General features: G+C 45.1%; 2 protein-coding genes across 4 annotated transcripts; one reads left to right on the plus strand and one right to left on the minus strand.

The window, feature by feature from the left end:
- Positions 1-14: 14 nt before the first annotated feature.
- On the minus strand, positions 15-3,042 carry LOC131709238 (cell division cycle-associated protein 7-like). The gene is made up of 6 exons (XM_059011385.1): positions 2,947-3,042; positions 2,115-2,244; positions 1,122-1,388; positions 745-825; positions 248-425; positions 15-82 (listed from the first exon to the last, which is right to left on the minus strand). The coding sequence occupies exons 1-6, from the start codon at positions 2,949-2,951 to the stop codon at positions 15-17; spliced, it is 729 nt and encodes a 242-aa protein (XP_058867368.1). The 5' UTR covers positions 2,952-3,042.
- Positions 3,043-4,269: 1,227 nt separating this feature from the next.
- On the plus strand, positions 4,270-16,386 carry LOC131709316 (anti-Muellerian hormone type-2 receptor-like). 3 transcript variants are annotated; one of them, XM_059011751.1, is made up of 15 exons: positions 4,270-4,458; positions 4,945-5,109; positions 5,623-5,754; positions 7,419-7,538; positions 8,226-8,344; positions 8,442-8,663; positions 9,889-10,003; positions 10,318-10,463; positions 10,742-10,901; positions 11,341-11,477; positions 11,894-12,694; positions 14,037-14,074; positions 14,989-15,147; positions 15,178-15,479; positions 15,809-16,386. In XM_059011751.1, exons 1-11 carry the CDS (start codon positions 4,398-4,400, stop codon positions 11,993-11,995), a joined length of 1,479 nt encoding a protein of 492 aa, XP_058867734.1. In that variant the 5' UTR covers positions 4,270-4,397; the 3' UTR covers positions 11,996-12,694; positions 14,037-14,074; positions 14,989-15,147; positions 15,178-15,479; positions 15,809-16,386. The 3 variants fall into 3 exon arrangements, with proteins under 3 accessions (XP_058867734.1, XP_058867733.1, XP_058867735.1); XM_059011750.1 differs by having other exon boundaries at positions 14,989-15,479; XM_059011752.1 differs by lacking the exon at positions 14,037-14,074 and having other exon boundaries at positions 14,989-15,479.
- Positions 16,387-17,355: the final 969 nt, after the last annotated feature.

A 17,355-nucleotide genomic window follows, 5' to 3' on the forward strand; every position in this document is an offset into this window, starting at 1 on the left:
TGAAGCAGTTCGTTCTAGACGGTGATGGCAAAACTTGCAGCCATAAAATCAGTTTCCTGAATGACAAAGGTGTAGTAGCTTTCTGCATTTGTACAGTAAGCATGTTAAACGGGTGTAGCTGTTAATACCTTTAACACAATTGTAAACACTGCTGCAGAATTGTAACTGAAGAAAACATCATTGCAATTGTGATTTTGGCAACCCATGCTGCTGTGACAGGTGTTGTCATCCCCCGAGCCACACCCACCCCTCACCTCCAGCAGCTCATCCTCAATGCTGCGCTGCAGACCGCTCTGCTCGTCGGGGGAGGGGGGTCCTGTCCATGCAGCCCATGGAGCGGGTGTGGTCTGCGGGACCGTTCTCTCGGGGTTCCTCCTCGCGCCCCCCTGCCCTGCCATCGAGGACCGTGGGGCTCGCTTCAGCTTCTGCACGGGGAAGCAGGGTTGAGATCAGCAAATTAAAAACAGATGGCACAGAACATGGGGAGGTAAATTGTACTGATTTCAGCTCATTTGCTGTTATTGCAAGATTGGAGATGTCTCATCAGATGCACTAGTTTGACCACTGCACTTTTGTTTGAGACGAAAAGGCATGTGAAGTGACAAGCCACTCTGATCTCAACTTGAAAGAAATCCTTGCATCCACCAATAGAGAAAGCCACCCCAAATTACCACACATGACTTAACAGCAGTACTAGAAGAGGCAAGAACTGCCATATAGGCTGCAAGGCACAAGCGTACTCACGCTGGGAGAACCCCGTGCTGCAGGCTTGGGAGGGATCATCAATCCTGGCATCTTGTGAAGGTCTGCCATCAACTGAGCAAGCCTGGGGAAAATAAAAATAAAATAAAAAAAAAACCACCTACTACAATATACCTGTCTTGGGTACCTTCCTCTTCAAGAGAAGCAGGACTACAGTTACCAGAATGCATTGCGAGGAGTTTAAAATCAACATGGCTGCACACGGTTAGAGCTCCCACACCCCAATGCATTCTGGTAAGCGTAGTCCTGCTGTGAAAAGTATCTACACAGGTAAATCGTAACAGAATGCATAGCGATCCCAGACCGTCCTGGTGCACAGAGTCACCCTACACGGTGGTCACCCAGCCCCCCAGTCTCACCATGGCTTTGTTAGCCTTGATGTTCATGGCTCTCTTTTCCAGGAAGCCACGGTGGGACTCCTGGTCTGAGTCCGAGTCGGAGTGACTCATCACGGGGTCGGGAGCGTGGGGATGAGGAGGAGGGCGGTTCTCTTTCTCCTCATCCTCCTCCTCCTTCAGCCTGCGAGCTGGCAGTCGCAGCGCCACCTTGAGGTTGAAGCGGCGTGGAGGACCATCATCCTGACTCTGCAAGCATCCCGGGCCCTCACTGTCATTGTCAGAGCTTGACTGCAGAGAGACAGAGAGACTGGGCTGTGGGACTCTGTCCACCAAGAGAGGACAATTTAAGCTTACCAAATCCAGGGGGGGGGGGTCACATGACAAACTAATTTAGTGCAACCTACCAGCCAATATTGTATGTATGCATGTGCACACATGCTTTTAAAATAGGGTTTTAAACCTTGCAACATACACACACACCACCTGCTGGAGGGGGGCTGTATTGCAAGTCAAGTCCCAAATCAAAAAAGTGTTAAGTTCCTGATTGATATTCACTGCAGTCAGTTTGCTAAACTAACCAATGTATCTGCTGTGTACTCTTATGAAAGGGAGGACAGCTTTGTTGACAGTCCAGTTTGTTTACACTCAAAAGGGACATCCCCAATCAGGATTGGGGTCAAACCCTTTTTTAAAATCCATTCCCAATTCAAATTCCCATTCCCTGTTAGTCAGTTCCAACACAGCATTGCTCTATTGGCAGCATTATGTCAATTAGCTTCACAGTGGCAAATTACTTCAATTGAAGTCACTGGTAGTCGATTACATTGGCTTCAAATGAAAGTAGCTGAACAACCACAACAATTACGTCTAATATATCAATTCCTTCAAAAGGAATTGGAATCGAACAGCAATTGATCCCAGCCTGGTTTAGAATATTTAATAAAATAAAATCAGCGTTGCAGCATCTTGTCGAGTCTAGTTTGAGAGTCTGTGCGCCGATTCAACGCTGCTTACCTGGTAATCCGAACCACTCAGCTCGGCTTCAGAAAACCCGTAGGAAAGTCTTATTGTTCTCGTCGTCAGAGTCTTCCACGAAAATAGCAGCCAGTTCCATGGAAAGACTGTCCATGCCCAATCTACACTCCTGTCAGGACGACAAAAAAATTACAGATTGTTACCACAGAAGGAAGCCACCGGGCTGTTTACAGACATAGCGTGTGTGTGCACAATGACTTGCAAAGAAACAAGGAGAGGGTCGTTTTTGAACTTCACAGCATCACTTCACGTGCATGTATGTGCTGTCCACTAGCCTGCGGCTTTTAAAAGATGTATCGTTGCGAAGATCCGTCGGGAGCAGCGCTTGGGCATGTAAGGTGGCGCACCCGGGCAGGCACACGCATGAACTTCGCTGGGTTATCAAGTTTGTCCAAACCAATGTTATAATTCTCAAAGCGGTTACCTAAACCACCGCCAGAGGGCGAATTTTACACTATATGTGTGAATTCCTAAAGAAGGTAAAAATGATGGAGCCGATAGCAGTGCAGAGCATTTCGGATATCGCTATAAAACAACACACATTAACCGTTTAACTGACCATAAATCAATTGTCACCTTATTTGTTTATAAGCCTGTAGATTACTTCGTTGCAGACCGTGTTGATTGATTATGGGCATCCAATTATTGTTACTAATGCCACTTGACGCAAACCAGAGGACAAAGATTTAGGCAATTATACCTGGGGGGGGGGGGGGGGGGGGGGGCTATCGGGGAAAACTAAACCATCAAAAGTAGTTGCATTCCTAGTAGTCGCTAAAGAATGTTTGAATTCATGACTTTATTTAAATACCTCATGTTCTTGTCCCGGTCCCATGATCACGCTGTCTTCGGTTCTGCTTACTGTAATACAGCCAGCCTCGATTGCAGCGTCCTCCAAGTGGGGTATTTAACCCGCTTCGGGCCAATCAACAACCTTAATGACGTCATAGAGGCTCCAATTACAAGCCAATACCCGATTTGGAACAGCTCTCTGTCAATTCAAAGGAGGACAAGGTGAGAGCCTCCGTCCTGCACAGCGCGAAGCAACGTTTTTATTCAGCGGGGGCAAGTTCATTTTGAAATAGAAGTATCGTTTATTATGGATTAGAAAGCCTAGTTTTATATTTAATGATGTGTATATAGGCTGGATATTTCAACTCATATATATGTGTTATATTTTGTCTATCGCTTTGAATATTTATCGTTTGGGGGGTACGTATGTTCTCTTAGCAGGAACATGTTTGCAATATTATTATATGTATACAAATTATGCTGATAGAAAGATGCTGACGTCAGAATAACTTCGGCTCTTAAATATCTAACGAGTTAAAACTTTGTGATAAGCTGCCAATTGTTTGGTCTTTTTTGATTTGAGGGGGGGGGGGGGGTAATAATAATAATAATAATAATAATAATAATAATAATAATAATTGCATGCACATTTTCACTGCTCCCGCCCGCCTTGTTTGCTATGTGTGAGAATTCTTCATCCTTCTTCACGGGTGTGAACACGCGCTCCCCCGCGCTCTCACAGAACCCCACGTCATCAGCATTGCAGAGAGGGAACACTGCGCGCGCGTGATTGCATCTCCTGTTTGCAAAGCACAGCTGGGTTTCGGGAAGAGACTTTATTTTCTGTTCTGAAAAGGGGGGCCCAATTTCACAAGGACTGTTTCGAAGGAGCGCTTTTGATAAAGACCGTGTCTGTAACAACTCCATTACGATTTATTTTAATAAAGCAAAAAAAAATAAAAAAAAATGCATGAATAAATAAATACAAACGTTGGTTAAATAGATTTATTATTGTTTTTCATACATGTGTGTTTTAATTGGACTTGATATATCGTAATTAAGAATAGTGTGGAATTATTTTTTTAAAGCGTTCTATTATTCAGTATATGTTTTAAGCACAACTAAATAGAAGGTTTCTTCAGAACTCCACAAACTCTTAGAATTGTTTCTCATTTTCTAACATCAGCACTGACGGATCTCGTTTCAAAACTAAGATATGTCCTACATTTCGCGTATGGATTACACCTGAAAGCGCATACAAACGCCAGACGTGTTAAAAAAAAAAAAACAACTACATTGCATTTTCAGGTAAACTTGTCTTTTATTCGTCAGGGGCGTTAGCAGTTAGGTCCAGAGAGCCTCCCTCTGGTTTGCTACTGGAGTTTCACTTGACAAAGCCAGCGCTGCCAATGTAGCACGACCACAGTACAATTCAAACACACACAGCCTGTGCAGAACCACAGCATAGCCATGACGAGACGGCTGTCAGACGCGCTCCAATTGATTCTCATTGTGGCCCTTGCAGGAACCGGTGAGTGACTTTATATATATATATATATATATAGAGAGAGAGAGAGAGAGAGAGAGAGAGAGAGAGAGAGAGAGAGTACACAAAAGGGTTAAATGATTCATTTCAGTACGTTTCGGACACAAGCCCTTCTGTGCAGAACGAAACTTAAACACAGTGTGGTAGACTTGTTATTTTCCAGCAATCCCACCTCAAGATTTTTTATTTCTAGCCTTTATATACCGACCTGCATGAACACCTCTGGGTGTGAGAATGTCAATTACTAGCCAGTAATCGGCAGAAACAATAGACACTGGCGTGTGAAAATGTTAGAGCGCTTTGTGCTTTTAATTAGGCATCTTAAACAACTTTAAAGTCATCAGTTCACTTAGACAATCACTGACAATCTGATCATTTTCAGTTCCAGTGGTTTGATTTCATATGCACAAGAAATCAAAACCACAGAAGCAATGACGTTTCTTTTCACCCCTGTTTTTAATCGTGGAGCAGGATTGACCGATGGAAGGAAATGCGTTTACTCGATAGGATCTCCGGACCACAGGGCTGTTGTCGACATCGGCAATGTGAACGGGACGGTGCAACACTGCGCCCGCACTGACTGCTGCATCGCTGCTGTCCATCTCTTAAACAACAACACAAACATCACGACGCAAGGTAGAGCTGCGGGGCGGGCCGGGGGAACCGCTCATAAAGAACAATGCGCTGTAACACAGCAAGGATGGAAACACACCTCACTGAATCACAGTCCGGATCTCATTCCTATAGTGTGTCAAGATGTATTTCTTTCAAGTTTCACCTATGCAGCTAGCTAAGTTAACCCAGTCCCTTATTAACGCATATTAAAACCAGGAATGGATCAAACTGCTGTGCAATGGGAGCCTCATGTCTTATCTTTGTTGGGGTTACCAGATGACCTTGTGTACACTAGGACAGTTCTGGTGCGTTTTACCTGTCTCGGGTGCCTTTCACAGCAGGACTACATTTCCCAGTATACATTGGGGGAGTTGAAAAGTCTGAACTGTCCCGTTCTGTCCTGGTGTACACAGAGTCATACAGTCACGCTACTTTAAAGGGTATTATCTTTTAATACGGATAACATCTGCTGACCAGCACGCTGGAGATTGAGTTTGCTGCTTCTCTGTTGCATGTTTCTCCCCTGTTTAAAAGGCTGCAGCGTCATTCAGGGCAGCTGCACTGACCTGCTCTGCCTCTTGGGACCCTTGAGAAGAGGAAACAACACCTCCTGCGTCTGCAGCTCGGACCTCTGCAACTCCCATGTCGCGTGGAGCCAGGATGCTGGTGAGTGGGCTCCAATCGAGGAGGGGGGTGGCGTAGTAGTGGGTTCATCTTAATGCATGGGACTATTATTATTTGTTTATTTAGCAGACGCCTTTATCCAAGGCGACTCACAGAGACTAGGGTGTGTGAACTATGCATCAGCTGCAGAGTCACTTACAACTACGTCTCACCCGAAAGACGGAGCACAAGGAGGTTAAGTGACTTGCTCAGGGTCACACAATGAGCTGAGGTGGGATTTGAACCGGGGACCTCCTGGTTACAAGCCCTTTTCTTTAACCACTGGACCACACAGCCTCCTTTCACCTTTCTCCGGAGGCCTGGGTACCAATCTGGGGGGCTCGGTGGCACAGTGGGTTAATGTTAATGCATTCGACTAGCGTTTCAGCTTTCTCCAGAGACCTGGGTTCCAATCTGTGGTATCTGTCAGTTAAAAGCTACTGGGTGCGTTTTATTTTGTTTTTTTTAACTGGCTTTTACTCAACCCACCAGTAAGCCCAGAGAGAGGTAGGGTAAAGCATATTAAAACTCTTGGCAAACCATGGTCAAGTGAAACTTTGACGAGCGAGGATCGTGTTTTCCAGTCCGGTGTAACCGCAAGTAAACAGCCAGCACAGCTGTGGGACTTCATTAAAAACTGCTTTCCTTTTTTCACTCTTTATCTCCCTGTCCAGCTTGCACAGCCTCCCCTCCTTACCGCAGACTGGGCTTCGAGTCCTAGTTTTGGAGCCAGAGGCTCGTGAGATGTTGCACCTCTAGTTCTGGGTTCTTTCCTTGCAGATCTGATGCGCTGTTCCATCAGACTGATCGGTCTGACCTCCGCAGAACTAACCAGCGTTGCAATTAGCTTTGCAGATGTGTGCCGATGGCGCAGGTCCGCTTTCTAATTGGAGGCGCGTTCAGGGAGGACTCAGGAATCTTGCGCCCCCAGATCCCTTGAAGTTTTAATTTGTTTGCTTGGGCTGCGTCCCAGATTACTTTGCTGCAGTAATCCCCCATTATAATACAGCTCTTTATACTGTGGCTACCTTTTGCCCCGTCAATGGCATTCCATATATATATATATATATATATATATATATATATATATATATATATATATATATATATATATATAATATATATATACACATACAGCTCTGGCCAAAAGTTTTGCATCAGCCTACAGAATGAACTAATTTTGTTTCATAAAGCTGATTGAAACCTGCTGAATAATGTTACATTAAGATATTGAATTACACACCACTTTGTATTATTATTATTATTATTATTATTATTATTTATTTCTTAGCAGACGCCCTTATCCAGGGCGACTTACAATTGTTACAAGATATCACGTTATTTTTTACATACAATTACCCATTTATACAGTTGGGTTTTTACTGGAGCAATCTAGGTAAAGTACCTTGCTCAAGGGTACAGCAGCAGTGTCCCCTACCAGGGATTGAACCCACGACCCTCCGGTCAAGAGCGCAGAGCCCTAACCACTACTCCACACTGCTGCCTAGTTTGCCATATACCTACAGAAAAACTGACAAATTAGACATTTTGAAATGGAAGTATTTTTAGCTGGGCAAAACATTTCATCTAGCCAGCTGTGCAGACTCCCCAACCCCCCCCCCCCCCCCCCCCCCAAGATTACTGGCATTGCTGTTTCTCTGTTTCAGAGGGTGCTGAGAGAGGAGAGGGGAGCAGACTGGCTCCCCTGGCCTGGGTCCTGACTGTGGGGGTGCCCCTGCTTTGCCTGCTGACCGGTGCCTGGAAGTGGAGAGACAGCCGCAGGAGACGTGCGTTTCCCTCATCATGATTATTGTACCCTAGAAAATTGCCCCAGTTCGAACCCAGGCCTCCAGAGTAGAAAGGCCGGTCTAGTGCATGAACATTAACCCATTGCACCCCGATTGGAGCCCAGGCTGTGTCTCAAACCCTCTCCTCTTTGATTTGGAAAACTCCAGCTCTTGTGAGGTAGTTGGGCAATAATGCCACTATCAAGCACCTGTTTCAGGCTCAACTGTCTGTTCAGCTCACAATCTCAGAGAGATAAGGAGAGAGAGAGAGGAGAGGAGAGGAGAGGCTGTTGCAATGACAAACCGCTACTTTTTCTGAACGGCACACTCCCCCACCCTAACGAACTGACCTTGGCATTTCAGAAAAAAATTCTCCCTTCTTTCTACCACTCTCCCCCTCCCTCTCCCTCCTACTCCCTCTCTCTCTCTCTCTCCCCTCCTCTGTCTCTTCAAAATAAAATCAGTTCTAAGGTGAAGCCATAAGAAGCTGTGTCCTAGACAAACATACTGGCTAGCGCCTTCTTCACTTCAGTGTACTTTATTTATTAAAGTTGTACCCTTTTCCCTCTCGCCCTCCAATCCATCTCCCTCCCTCCCTCGTTCTAATAATACAATCAAATTATAATTATTATAACTCTCTCTCTCTCTCTCTCTCTCTCTCTCTCTCTCTCTCTCTCCCATGGTCAGTGTTGGCGCACCAGCTTTCTCTGCAAGACCTCCCTCAGACTGAAAAGGTCCAAGCAACAACCTCACCTACCTCCCTGACCTCACCTCGCCTTGACCTCACCAACATGGAGCTGCACCAGGTACAGCCGCACTCTGACCCCTGAACTCCAGGGAGGTCTTATCTACCTGTAAAAGAACCTTGCTGGCTAACAGCTGTTCCATCCTGCGCTTCCTCAGGTTATCAACAGGGGGCGCTACGCGGAGCTGTGGAAGGGCTCCCTGGAGGGGGTCCCCGTGGTTTTCAAACTGTACCCCTCGGGGGGCTGCCGGTGCTACGACAACGAGAGCACGGTGTACGGCCTGGCACTGCTGAGGCACCCGAGCATCACCTGCTTCCTTGGGGAGGGAGAGAGTGGGCAGAGTGGGGCGAGGGTGCTGGTGCTGGAGCTGGCTCAACACGTGAGTGAAAACAATGCAGCAGCTCCCCTGCTGTGGGACACGGGTTCTAGCTCTGCTTAGTGGGGCAATTCTGTTCCATAGTCTTGAGCATTGAGGGTTGAGCCATTTGAAGCAGGACACATTATGTATATGAACTCTCACATGTAGCGGAGAAATAATACAGACGCTTTATGTTTGGTATTGAATCCACCTATTTGTGTTGCCTTTACTGTTATTAGCAGTGGCATTATAATTCTGTTAGTATTAGTGTAGGTATTGGAAGTAGCATTTGCTGTATTTGATCTAGTCTTGTAGGTGTTTGGAATGCGGATTCACAGAGAGCGCCGCCTAGCATTGCAGTTCGTTCATTCAGATTGGAAATTACAGTCACAGTAAACACACGAGGATTTGAGACTTTAATTTACGACACAGTGCCATCATGTGGACAGACGCTGTACTTGCACCAAGGCTTTTTTTTTTTTTACCCTATCGAGCGTGAAAGATTGAAAATGAATATATTTATAACTGAAAATCAAAAGCAAAGTTTAGCCTCAAAAAAAAAAAAAAACTATATCAACATAGTTTATATATTTTATTTTACATGATGTAATCAAACAATCTATAAAATTATATTGCAAAAAGTCTACCGGAAGTCATAATAGTAGTACAGTATTTCATGTTAGATTTTGAAATGTCACCCTGTCCTAAAGAGACTCTCATTGCTGGCGCTGTGCTGTTGTGTCCCCCTGTCCTAAAGAGACTCTCATTGCTGGCGCTGTGCTGTTGTGTCCCCCTGTCTAAAGAGACTCTCATTGCTGGCGCTGTGCTGTTGTGTCCCCCTGTCTAAAGAGACTCTCATTGCTGGCGCTGTGCTGTTGTGTCCCCCTGTCTAAAGAGACTCTCATTGCTGGCGCTCTGCTGTTGTGTCCCCCTGTCTAAAGAGACTCTCATTGCTGGCGCTGTGCTGTTGTGTCCCCCTGTCTAAAGAGACTCTCATTGCTGGTGGAAATGTCTAAAGAGACTCTCATTGCTGGCGCTGTGCTGTTGTGTCCCCCTGTCTAAAGAGACTCTCATTGCTGGCGCTCTGCTGTTGTGTCCCCCTGTCTAAAGAGACTCTCATTGCTGGCGCTCTGCTGTTGTGTCCCCCTGTCTAAAGAGACTCTCATTGCTGGCGCTGTGCTGTTGTGTCCCCCTGTCTAAAGAGACTGTCATTGCTGCCCCTGTGCTGTTGTGTCCCCCTGTCCAGGGCTCTCTACGTGCGTTCCTGTCTCAGCACTGCAGCGACTGGGCTGGGACAGTGCGGCTGGCCCTGTCTCTGTGCCAAGGCCTGTCCTTCCTGCACTCTGAGATCCACAGGGACGGTGAGAGCACAAGCAACGATTAATCAATTCTTATTATTTAATCATTTAGCAGTCGCTTCGCTCCAAAGCGACTTACAGAGACCAGGGGGTGGGCTATGCTTCATCACCAACAACTGCTGCAGAGTCACTTCCAATAGGTTTTACGTCTCAGGGTCACACACAGTGAGTCAGTGGCTGAGCTGGGATTGAACCAGTAGTTGAACTTCTGCAGCTATGACAAATCTTTTCCACACAGAACAATGTCATGTATGCAGGAGGACACTGTCCTATGAGTCAGGCATGACGTGCTGTTCTGTATACCTGCATTTCCACAGGCGTGTACAAGCCTGCCGTGGCTCACAGAGACCTCAGCAGTAACAACGTGCTAGTCAAGGCTGACCGGACCTGTGCGCTGAGTGACTTCGGCTCAGCCACCGCCCTCAACCTGAGACCTGGACCAAGACCACTCCGCACCCAGGAGGTACCAGAACCCTGCTTCTTCTCTGAGCCCTGTAGCCCAATCACCTGCATCATGCACACAGTGGCTCGGCTGGTGCCTCCATCAGTGTCCAGGGAACTGAAATCGCTGGAGAGCTGAGAATGCAGAGTGCAGATTAGTTAAGGTGTTGGTAATGACAGCGCTGCAGAGCTGAGAGTGGAGTGTTTAGACTAGTGCTCATTATTATTAAGGTGCAGGGTAATGACAGCGCAGTGTAATGCTGTTTTGAATAATCTGATGTTTCTTGTTGGTTTTGGCAGGTGTGTGTGCAGGTGGGGACCCCTCGCTACATGCCCCCCGAGATCCTGGACGGCACTTTAAATATCCGGGACCCCTTATCCTCCTTGCGGCAGGTGGATGTCTACTCGCTGGGTCTGCTGGTCTGGGAGATGACCACTAGATGCACTGACCTCTGGACAGGTAGGGAGCCAAGCCAGCTGGCCAGCACAGCTCAAACTTAGCCTTCTACTGAAATGATTCACTTCTTGCGAGCACATCCATTTATTACATAGGTCTCAAATGTGTTCAAGCGGAAAAACTGTACTACACAAGGTTAAAGAGATATGTTTGCAGGCTTTGATTACAGATTCAGTCCTGCGCTTTCACCTGGAGAGTGGACTGGAATAGTCCATGCCCCTTCTATGCTACCTTTTCTGTCAACCAACCAGCTGCTTCCCCTAGAGTCTGACATGCTTTGCAACCAGTAAGATGCTGCTGTGAAATGATCTCTCTCTCTCTGTTGTGAAATGATCTTGGTTTACCTTTCTTCCATGACCTGCAGTATACAGCGAATGGAAAGTCCAGGAAGGGCTAGATTCATGTTGGGAGGAGTTAATCCTGCTCTTCCTTCTCTTCCCAGTCTCCCCAGTACCGGAGTACAGACCTGCCTACGAGGCTGAACTGGGTCCCAGTCCCTCGCTAGACGAACTGATCCTGCTGGTGTCGGAGCGGAGAAAACGGCCCGCGCTGACTCACCTCTGCAGAGGAACCACCCTGGCAAGTCCTCCCCCTAGCCCTGTACCCCTGGTTATCCCCTCGAAAGGCCTGCTGAGCGAACAAAGCAAAGTGTAGTGAAGCACAGTGAAATCAAAGTGACTGGTGCATGGCTTTGCAACCAGCAGGCATTGCAAGCTTTAAGACGAGGGAACACTGGGGTAGGTTTAGGATCAGTGTTAGGGTGAGTGCTGGTTCTAGGAGCACACATAGCCACTCAGGAGCAGCGGCTTGAAACCTGGTTCCAGGAGACCTAGTTTGAGGCAACTTTGCTGTGTCAAACCTCAAGTCTCCCCTGGTGTGCCGTGCAGTGACCTGAAACCTAATCTCCTCCTGAAACCAAGTTCCAAGCCACAAAGTGGCCTCGCGTTCCCTCGGCTTCGGAGGTCTAAGGGCGTGTGCTTGTGTGTGTCTCTCAGGGCTGTGGCACTTTGATGGAGATTCTGAAGCACTGCTGGGATAATGACCCTGAAGCCAGACTGACTGCGCCCTGCACAGAGAAGAGGCTGAGCTCCGTGTAGCTGACTGAGCTCATAACTTCACAGGATCCCAATGATTCAGCTTCAGGAACGTGGCTAGTTAACCCTTGCTAACCCGTTCCATACCCTCACCACTGTCTGTTTGAAGGACCCCTGCTTTCTAGAGTACTGCCTGTGCTGTAATACCATTGTGCAATAAAATATACTGACTGTTATTTTTGTAGTGCTTGTGTGATGTACGCTATAGTATATAAATGTAAAGATAAAATTGAGAGAAAAAGTATGAAAGATAATACATAGATGTATATTTTTAGATGCACGGCGTTGTTACTATATAATTACGTGTATACCACAACTACCGCAGTTTTTTGCCCTATACAGTTGAAACTGTTGTATTATGTCAAAGAAAGGGGCGTTTCCTCAGCTTTGATTTCACTTCGTGCATTGCATCATGCGTTTCTCTGATTAGAAGATACAGTTTGAATATTTTCCATACAGGACCATATAGAAAAGTAAACAATCGAACACTCCCTTATCTCGTGTCTTGTGCGTCATTGGAATTCACTGCTGGCTTATCCAATGGGCGCTCGGGGCTGAGGACGCTAGCCAATAGTAGCACACTAAGGGTGGGTTTGGAACCTGCAGGCTCCAGAGTGCAGGATTCCGGAAGAGCAGGCAGCTGCAGTTCAAGTGGGCTCAGTATTGCTGCGAAGCTCACCTGCAAGCTGCGGTAAAAGCAAGGTAAGGAAAACAGCCTGGGGTACATTAGGGCGAGAAACAACGATATTAATGCCAGACGTGCATTGACCTCATGTATACTAATATATATATAACAAGCAGTAATCGGTCATTTATCAGTAGCTTTTAAAAGACTACATCATTATTATTATTATTATTATTTATTTCTTAGCAGACGCCCTTATCCAGGGCGACTTACAATCGCAAGCAAATACAAATACATTCAAGTGTTACAATATAAGTCATACAATAAGAACAAGAAATACAATAATTCTCAAGTGTGACAAACCACAATTCAATAATACAGCAGATAATAGTGAAAGTTACATCAGGATATGATTAAATAGTGATAGTTACATCAGGATATGATTAAGTACAAAATACTACAGATTAAACACTTGGCAGATTACAATATTCTGAGGTACAGGATTAAATGCAGTAAAATAGAAAATACATCAGATTGATTGTATATCAATGGCAAGTCATGATTATATAAGCTGAAAGTGGGAAGGTCCATTAAAAATTCGATTGGTTATTCGCAGTTGGATTATTACTGTATGATTACATTTCCTGTAGGACGGAAGGATTTGTCCATTTTTTTCTTTGCAGTAAAAAAAAGGATTTGTCAATTTTTCTGTATAATATCTATATATATATATATATATATATATATATATATATATATATATATATATATATATATATATATTCCACGGAAATGGCGTCAGTCGAAAATAGTGCCGTACTTCTCGGACATAAGTATTGTTATAAAGTAGAATTGAAAAAAAAAGCGAACTAAATATTTAGCTGTAACTTTTATTGGTAAACCTACAGCTGTAGCTTTAAAAAAAAAAAAAAAAAAAAAAACTTCCCTTTTTATTATTTGTTTATTTAGCAGACACCTTTATCCAAGGCGTCTTACAGAGACTAGGGTGTGTGAACTATGCATCAGCTGCAGAGTCACTTACAATTACATCTCACCCGAAAGACGGAGCACAAGGAGGTGAAGTGACTTGCTCAGGGTCACACAATGAGTCAGTGGCTGAGGTGGGATTTGAACCAGGGACCTTTTTAATTAATATTCCACAGTACTGTGTAGTATGATGCAGCATTTTACAGACTGTATTAGTAGAATAGCCTGTTCTGTTAAGGTGTGTTTTTTGTAGAGAAGTAACTCCATTCAAAATAAAGATTACCTGTTCAATCAAATAAAAACCTAACGAAACTTAGTGCTGAAAATATTGACTGCTGTATGCATTGGTTACTTGGGTGCGGTGTGGGACTGCAAACTGGTTTCGCTAGTCTTGTTAACTCGTGTGTGTGTGTATTGTTCTTGTATTTTTAGGAAGGAAACCAGTTCTGCAATGTGGAACCCCAATCAAGGTACTTTTATGAAAGGAACCTCATTCAGTAGGCTAATCTGAACAGATGGGGCTGGCTCTGTGTGGCACAATGATCTGTTTGCTGTATTGATCCGAATCTGCAGGGCACTAGACATGCCTCATCTAGTCCTTGTTTTAGGTTCATGATGTTTGCATTTGATAGGTTATCAGTAACAACCCTTCAGATGAAATATAAAGCCCCACTCGTCACAGAATCGTGATATTGAAAGACACTGGTTTGTATACAGATGCTGTCAGCAGGCTGTTCAGCTGTTCTTTCTCAGTTCTGCTGCAGTGGTTCGATCCTTGCATTCCTTACCAGTGAGAGTGACTTACCGAGTTCATTTCAAAGTTGCTGTAATAAATCAGTGGACATGAGCCGTCCTGTCTCCGTGAACTACTAACTGTGTATATTCCTCTTCATTCTTTTGAGATCAGAAAGTGTGGAACATTTAGTTGTTCCAAAAAAATAGTCTTGAGCTTTTTGCTATTTGTGGTATTCCAGTTATCATCAGGGAGGTTGAAATGCTGGATTATTTTAAGTCTAAATTGAAAACATGCTTTTTTTTTTTTTAATGGGCTTGCATGTAATTGGTTGTAGCTGGGAGTGTATTGTAGATATGAGCTATCTTGTTTTGAACTCTCTACAGCGCTCTGGGATGCCAGGGGGTGAAGGGTGCTATATCAAAACGCATGTTGTATTGTATTATGATACCATGGTTTGGATTGTAAGTCAGCTTGGAGTCTACAGCACTGGCTCTTTTATAAGATTCAAGCCCGTGCACTTTTCTACCGCAGTGTCATCTGAACACAGGCACATTGTATTCTGACTTGAGGAGGCTGTAATTGTACAGGTTCAAAACACCAATACGTGCTTGGATCAGCTTTCAAATGGTTCTTTTTTTATTTTGTCAGGTCATCCAGGAGCCTGCCCCCCGGGGGGTCCCATGCCCCCTAACCCTGCCTACCCTCCCCAGGTATGCCCCCAAGGCCCGGGTCCAATGCCCCCCCCTGGGATTCCAGGTCAGCACCCCTACCCCGGTCCTGGATCCTACCCGGGACCCTACCCTGGGGGTCAGCCCTGCCCTCCCGCTTACCCTGGAGGTCAGCCCTGCCCTCCCGCTTACCCTGGAGGTCAGCCCTGCCCTCCTGCTTACCCTGGGGGTCAGCCCTGTCCTCCAACCTACCCTGGGGGTCAAGCCCCCTACCCCTGCCCCCCAGGAGGGATTCACCCAGGACACCCCCCTGGATGTGGGGATGACCACCACAAGAAGAAGAAGAAGGAAAAAAAGGCTCACAAGGAACATAAGCATGGAAAACACGGGCATGGCCCGCATGGGAAGCATGGCCCGCATGGGAAGCATGGACCACATGGGAAGCATGGACCACATGGGAAGCATGGGAAGGTAGGCGTGTGTACCCCATCCCATACCGTAACATGCCAAGCCAAGCCAAGCCATACCATACCAAACCATACCAAACCATAACATGCCACGCCATACCAGGCCAAGCCACGCCATACCATAACATGCCAAGCCATACCATAACATGCCAAGCCATACCATACCATACCATAACATGCCATAACATGCCAAGCCACACCACACCTCACCATACCAAACCAAACCATACCATAACATGCCAAGCCACACCATACCAAACCATACCACCCCGTCCCATACCACTGAGTTGTCACTGGAAGGAGCCTGACTGTTTTCTGTGTCTCTTCATGCAGCATTCCTCCAGCTCTAGCAGCAGCAGCAGCGATTCTGACTGATCTGGACAGAAGGACAGAACCAGGAATCTACTGAAGACAGGCGCCGACACTGAACTGCACGCATCATCTATTTACTATACAACACAGAGAAACTAACACCAATCATGTTGAGCAGGAGCAAATTAACAAGCACAGACTTGCACTATCGCTGCCAACCAGCAGGGCGCGCTGTCTCTCCCAGTAACGGGCTTAGTTTAACCCCTGGTTGTCTTACCGTGTAATTTTATAGAGGTGGTTTTGATATTAGCATCGAGTTTGTATTTTTTTGGGGGGGGAGGGGGTGTTAAGCTACTTCTGAATTGTTTTGTTTTTTTAGTATGAAGTGGGATTATTATTATAATAATTATTATTATTATTATTAATATTATTATTATTAATGCATTGGGATGGGAGTCTGAACTTGGAGTCATATGGTGAACCCACCCATATCCGCTTAGATGACCACGTACACACAGGGTGTCTTCTTTCTGTGATTGCTGTTTGATGCTTACTTCTGACCTGCTGAATGAATAAAGGAGATCTATAGCCATCCCAAAGCAGTGTGCGTGTGTGTGCGTTATTCCTTCTCTCTCATCTACAGAGTTTCCTACACAAGGAGTTATGAGAATTTGCTTTTCTGGTAAATATTCTCAGAAATGCGACCACTAGCTGCATGCACAGCCATGCATTCTTGAGTTTTTTTCAGGTGTTTGTTTCTTTATAACTTCTGAACGCCTTGTGTGAGTGATCTCAGAATCTGTACAAGGGTTTATAATGGTGGTGGGGACGAAAGAGGCGCAGCTACAGATTTTTATACAGAACTGTGTCGTCGTGTATCAGAAGGCAAAGGTTCAAACAATAAAGTAACACATCTGTGTGTAATATTTATTGCTTGACCAAAAACAAACAAAAAAATTGATACATTGTTCATTGTCTGCAAAAAGTATATTGCATATATATATACCCTTTGAAAATACTCAGTGACCCAAATCAGGTTTTAGAAATCACTTTGCAACCTAGTTCTTATTTTGCCCCTTTTGAAAATCATGCTGTAAATGTCAAAAATGTGATCCAGTCTCTCTTTCACAACCCTTATGTCTGAACGCACGCTTACACTTTCAGTACTGTAAATCACCTGCGTATCCCCTCGCTACAATAAACAGCTAATACTGAATTGACCAATAGTCAGCATTATGTATGTGAATATATCTGTGTACTATTAAATTTATTGCAAGCCTGACTATAAGAAACTAAACCAGCACGGTTACAAGCCTACAAGCGATTTCATCAACACGATTTTATCTAATCGCTTATTAACGTAATGCGAGTGGTCACATGTGTATAGACTTGTTTACTAGAATTTAAACCAGTTACTATTTGTTATATTTCACAAAAGAAAACCAAAAAAACGTTTTCATAATAAACTGTGACGTAGTTGGCCAGTTTAGCCTAGTTTTTCCAATACGATTAAATACAGATTTACTGTCATATTCTTTTTTTTTTTATACCGAAATTACCCCGTTCCC

The sequence above is a fragment of the Acipenser ruthenus genome, chromosome 42 (assembly GCF_902713425.1).
Source record: "Acipenser ruthenus chromosome 42, fAciRut3.2 maternal haplotype, whole genome shotgun sequence".
Classification (NCBI taxonomy): Eukaryota; Metazoa; Chordata; class Actinopteri; order Acipenseriformes; family Acipenseridae; genus Acipenser; species Acipenser ruthenus.

Bases quoted from the DNA above. Each gene is read 5' to 3' on its own strand.
- LOC131709238 (XM_059011385.1), bottom strand. The intron at 426-744 runs GTGAGTACGCTT...TTCCCCGTGCAG, and splicing joins CAGCACGGGGTTCTCCCAGC to AAGCTGAAGCGAGCCCCACG. The intron at 83-247 runs GTGGGTGTGGCT...GTACAAATGCAG, and splicing joins TGAGCTGCTGGAGGTGAGGG to AAAGCTACTACACCTTTGTC.
- LOC131709316 (XM_059011750.1), top strand. From the start codon at position 4,398: ATGACGAGACGGCTGTCAGACGCGCTCCAATTGATTCTCATTGTGGCC. The intron at 8,664-9,888 runs GTGAGTGAAAAC...CCCCCTGTCCAG, and splicing joins TGCTGGAGCTGGCTCAACAC to GGCTCTCTACGTGCGTTCCT. The intron at 10,464-10,741 runs GTACCAGAACCC...TGGTTTTGGCAG, and splicing joins GACCACTCCGCACCCAGGAG to GTGTGTGTGCAGGTGGGGAC.